Source organism: Acanthisitta chloris, unplaced genomic scaffold, assembly GCF_000695815.1.
Source record: "Acanthisitta chloris isolate BGI_N310 unplaced genomic scaffold, ASM69581v1 scaffold33747, whole genome shotgun sequence".
NCBI lineage: Eukaryota > Metazoa > Chordata > Aves > Passeriformes > Acanthisittidae > Acanthisitta > Acanthisitta chloris.
Window position 1 is genome coordinate 342 of NW_008681500.1, and position 5116 is coordinate 5457.

Consider the following 5116-nt stretch of genomic DNA (forward strand, 5'->3'; position numbering starts at 1 on the left):
GGTTGCTGCAAAGACAGGAGTGGGGCCGGCTGAACAGCAGCTCTGTTATTCAGACAGTTGCATGGTTTAAATACATTACATACATTTCTACAGTGCATTAGAACAATACATTTTGGGTCATCAGATGCAGCTGGGCCTGGCCAGGGAGCTGGGGTCTCCACTGCTGCCATCTCTGTGCTTGCCCAGCCAGTGCTGAGCCCCCTCCCCGTGCAGGAGACAAGGGAGCTGCTCTCTCCTCCCAGGCTCAATCAGCAGAGCCCCAACCTGCCTTCACTCTCCCACATTCCCCAAAGATGAAGTAATAGGACAGTGAGACCCAACACCAGCTTCCCCCAGCAGCAGGAGAAGCCACGGCTCAAGGCAAGCAGGTGCAGGCAGCAGCCCTGGTACTGTTTTATACAAAACAAGCTCAGCAGCTGCTGGGGAGAGAGGGGCTCCCTGCATCCCCCACCCCCAGCAGGCCTGCGAGATTGTCAGCTCCAGGGCAGCCAGGAGTCCATGCTGGTCCCACAATGTTCCCAACCAATGTGGCAGAAAAGCCCATCCAGCCCTTCCCTGGCAGCCCCCTGCCCCTCAAGGGGGTCTCTAGGCACAGACAAGGCTGGCACGACACTGGCTGCACAGCAGCCAGGGAGCTTGCTGGGAGCAGGGCAAATAGCCAAGCGAGAACAGCTGTGGAGACCTGGCAGGAGAAATGGACTGGGGCAGCAGAGGGGGAAAGCCTCCATGGGGGTGCTCTGGGAAGCTGCCTGCTCTTGACAAAAACAAGCTAGCACCTCTCTCCCCTTAGTGTCTAATTGCACCCAAGCCTGCCCCATGTGTTGTCCCTCTTATGTCCCCTCCTCGAGCCTCTAGCCAGAGAACAGCCATTCATTGTGGTCCCTGCTGTACCAGTGGGCAGCAGGAACTCCCCTGAGGAAAGCAGCGTGCACAGGGTTGGGGCAGAGGAGGGACAGTGGAGGAGTACAGCACACCCTCAGGGACACAGAGGGGGTATCACCTGCTACAGGCCTTCTCAGCCCAGCAGCTGTCATGGTGGGGGAAAAAAGGGCCAGTGGCTGGTGTAAAAGGCTGGACGGATCCTGGCCCGGGCAGCCTGCTCATCCCAGCCCCAAGCAGGGGTGCTCAGAACTGCATGCAGGCCAAGGAAGGAAGGCAGGGGCAGGGTCCCAGCCATGCCACAGTTCCCAGGGGATTCCTAGACCTCCCCCTGGCCTCAGGCAGGGCACCAAGCTCCAATGGAGCTGGAGAGGGACCATGCCCAACCTGCCTGGCTCCTCCAGTTCAGCTGCAGGTTCCTCCAGCCGCACCTGCTCGCTCTACCCTGAAGGTTGAGTCCCAGCCACAGGAGCCAGCAGTGGCCCAGCTCCTCTCACAGTGCTAGTCCAAGGTGGCCAAGCCCTGCCCGTGGCTCCCACAGCTACCACCATGAGAAGAAAGGCTTCCTGCTCTGGAAGCTCTGCGTGTAGGACTCACTGGCAGAGCGCTGGTGGGAACGTGCTGTTTCCACAATCACAGGTGGCATCTGAACCAGGTGCAGTGGGCTCTTCCCATCTTTCAGTGCCTGAGTCAGGTTCAGGATCTGTAAGGCACAACAAAGCAATGCCCAAGTTGCCCTGCTGGAGCAACAGTGTGCACTCCAGCACCCTTCCTGCCACACCAGCAGGATGAGGCTCCATACCTCACCCATCTGCCTTCCTTATGCACATCTTACCTGGCCTCTCATCACAGCAATCTGCTTGTGGAACTGTCCCCTGTCAAATCCAGGGTCTTTCTGCAAGAGAGAGCAGAGAACACAATGAGACCCACCCACTGCCTCATGCCATGCACAAGATGCCTATTCCCCAAGTAAGCCTCTCCTCCTGTCCCATGGGTTTCCTGCTTCTCCCCACACTGAATCTTAAGCTCCTGGTAGAGGAATAAACCTCTATGATATGTTCCAGCCCAGAAACACTGTCAGAAGCTTGACCACCTTTCTGTCCTCTGCAGCCTCAACAGGGAGCTCCCCAACACAACCCCCGCTTTTCTTCTTCCCAACTCACCTTCACCCACTTCTCCAGCTCACCTTGAAGAGCTCATAGAGATCTTCCTCCAGGTCCTTGACAAAGTTGGGGTCTGAGATCTTGGGAAGAATCAGGTCCTTGATCTCCTGTGAAAAGGGGATTTTGGCCTGGGGCAGCCATGCCCAGTAGAATGGATCTGTGGTAGGAAGCAGGAGACATTAGAACTGGGGAAGGCAGAGCACAGTGCCATAGGGACCCTGCATCTCGGACACAGGGTCCAGCACCCACTTCCTACAGCCTCTGTTGAGAAGGAGCTGCCCATAAACCCAAAATTCTGCAGAGACATAGCTGTAGCCCTCTCCTCTATAACCTTTGAGGAGGATGTCCAAGCACAGCCCAAGGGACTCACATGCTCTCCAAGAGTCCGGGTGTTTCAAGGGAAAGGCCAAACCGTTGTCTATAGCAGCCAGCTTGATGATGGGCTCCTTTACCACCACCCAGTCACTGTCCTGGAAGGAAGTGAAGCATGTCACAAGGAACCCCCCCACAGAAAGAACAGTCTCTCTCCCACTCCCTGCAGCCCTGCTGTCAGCATCTCTGCCCTAGCTACCACAGAGGCACAGCAGCCTTTTGCCTGTAGGGTGGCCCTTTGTCTGCAGGAAAACATCTGCTTTGGGTGTCAAGGGAACAAAGCTGCTTCTCACCCAGGCCTCACTCCAAGGATGCACAAGTCCAGCAACACTGATTTCCCCCACAGAGCCCAGCTGCATCCTAGCAAAATCCCATTAGGCCACAAACCACTGATACAGAGGGTAAGAAAAGGCCCAGGACACAAAGTCAGGCCTTCACACACTTGGAAACTCAAGCCAGATGGGAAATTCCTGTCCTGCCTGCCAAGCAGGCAGCTTCCAGACGCAGAGTCCCCATGTAGTCCCTGCCCAGAAAGAGCCACTCACCCGCACGCCTGCACTGTCCAGGGGACAGTCGTACTTGATGAGCCAGTTGTCATTGCCCCGATCTACAGGGAGATAAAACCAGCTGTGTCAGCACTAGGGCTTGCCTGCATCACACTGGGCACAATATTATTCCTTCTGTGAGCCAAAAGAGAGACAGACATGTCTCAGGTCCAAACTCTACCCCAGAGCATTTGAGCTTGCAGGCCTGGGAAACCACATCAACCCTCACACAACCAGCCCTGGAGGTCCACATGTCCTCAGCTTGCAAGAGAAAGGTCAGCCTGCAAGCCCCAAAGTGCTACCCTGACCCCTTCCAGCCTGGCAGGAACTCAGGAACCCAGTGTGAAATGGGATATAGGGGCACAGTCAGGTGTTGGATCTCTGGATGTCCCTGGATCCGCAAAGCTGGCAGACTTTCACCTGAGCACCATGGTGAATCCAGATCTGCCAGAACACAGCCCAGAGCCCACAGTGGTGGGCAGCTGCAGCAGCTGCACTCTACCCAGAGGCAGATGTCACTTGACAACAACCAAGTAGTGTTGAGAGGAGGTTTGGGTGCTCAGGAGAGACACCAAGCCCCTATCCCCTTTTCCTTTCTTCAGCATGGTAGAACATGAAGGAGCAAGCAGCTGGCCTGACCTGTGTTCCTGATGATGTAGTCCAGCACCACCAGCCGCTCGAACTGCAGCAGCAGCTGCCGGTTGGTATTCTCCGCGAGCGGCTCGCAGCAAGTACATCCTTGTAGCCTTCCACAAACAGCTGGAAGGAGCCCACCTGAAGCAAGGAGAGGCTGAGCTACAGAAGGCCACAGAGGACAGGGAAGTGCCAACAGGTGGGCGCAGAGGCCAGCAGTCCTACCTTGGGTGGCAGACCAATGCGGTTGAAGCGTTGACCGACTTTCGGCACCTTCTCCAGGGCCAGCCGCTTTCCTCGAGACTTCACCCTATCAATGGCACTGTAGTTAAAGGTCTCGCTGGCCAGATACACCACCTGTGGGGACAGAAGCACAGATGTCAGTGGGGGCACCTGGCAACTGCCACAGGACTGCCTGATAAAACCAAGGCACAGCATTTCCCACAGCTCTGCCCAGCATGAGGATCCCCACGGCCTGAGCAGGAACAGTCCTGGTCCAGAGCTCTCAATGCATCTCTGAGGTCAGCAGTCCCACAAGACAAGGTGCAAGCAGAGCTGTGAAGAAGCACACAAAGGCCCCCCCCGGAACGAGATACTAGCAGCTGTTCCCTCACCTTTGTACGGGGAACAATGTTGAGTTCCAGTTTCTGGTCCACCAGGCTGGCGCCTGCCTCTGACAGGTAGCCCTGGTTCAGGACGAGACAGTCTCTCCCAAAGCAGCATGGGCAGCACAACTTTTGCAGCCACTTGGTCCACTTGGGGTTCAGCTGCCCATATGGCTCCTCATTCTTGGGCTTGAAAACACCAATGGTTTTCTGTGAGTGGGAGAGTGGAGAGTTAACTCAAAGCAGTTGGCAGAGCTGGGACACACCCCCCAGCCCCTGAGCCAGCCCCACAGTGGGAACACTCAGGAACAGTGCCAGAACAGTCTCTCATCAGGGCAAAAACCAGCTCCTGGGAAGGAGGCATGCAGGGGTAGGTAGGGAGGGACTCTTGCCCAGCCAGTGTCCCATTGCACAAAAGAAGGGTGCTGCCCAAAGACCTTCATACCCAACTTGTCTCCAAAAAAATCAGTGACAATGCAGTCCCCAGGTAAACATACCAGTCCCATTCCAGTGACCTTTGGATGGCTGGGGAGAGCTACTGCTCACTGGTCATTATGCCCACATTGGACAGGGAGTGGGATAGCAATCCCTGCCCTGGCTCCAAAATCCATTGAATAGAGAGCTGATCCCAAACTGACCAAAGGAAAAGGGACCAGAACAGCCAAGCAGCTGCAGGACCCCCAAGGAGCCAAGGCACTGTGCTGGGAGGCCCAGCAGAGACAGCAGTGAGGCTGTCTCTCTGGGTACACTGTGGGCAAGAGGCCACAGGTAGCTCCAAACTGTTCACCAGCTGGTACCAGCAGTATCCCGTGACCCTCAGTCCAGCCTCACACATATCAACCCAGCAGTGGGGACAGCAGCAGAGGCACCCCACCACTGTAGAGGGCACAGAAGCCTTGTGCCCTCTTGCACTGCACCA

General features: G+C 56.3%; 1 protein-coding gene across 1 annotated transcript; it reads right to left on the reverse strand.

Moving 5' to 3' along the window:
- Window positions 1-1420: 1420 nt before the first annotated feature.
- Window positions 1421-4407, reverse strand: PI4K2A (phosphatidylinositol 4-kinase type 2 alpha; the record flags this gene model as incomplete). The annotated part of the gene is given in 9 exon segments (XM_009078137.1): window positions 1421-1582; window positions 1715-1774; window positions 2066-2199; window positions 2413-2512; window positions 2960-3021; window positions 3599-3691; window positions 3694-3733; window positions 3818-3949; window positions 4207-4407. Coding segments are annotated over 9 exon segments (984 nt in total), but the record flags the coding sequence as incomplete, so codon positions are not given.
- Between the last annotated feature and the right edge of the window lie 709 nt (window positions 4408-5116).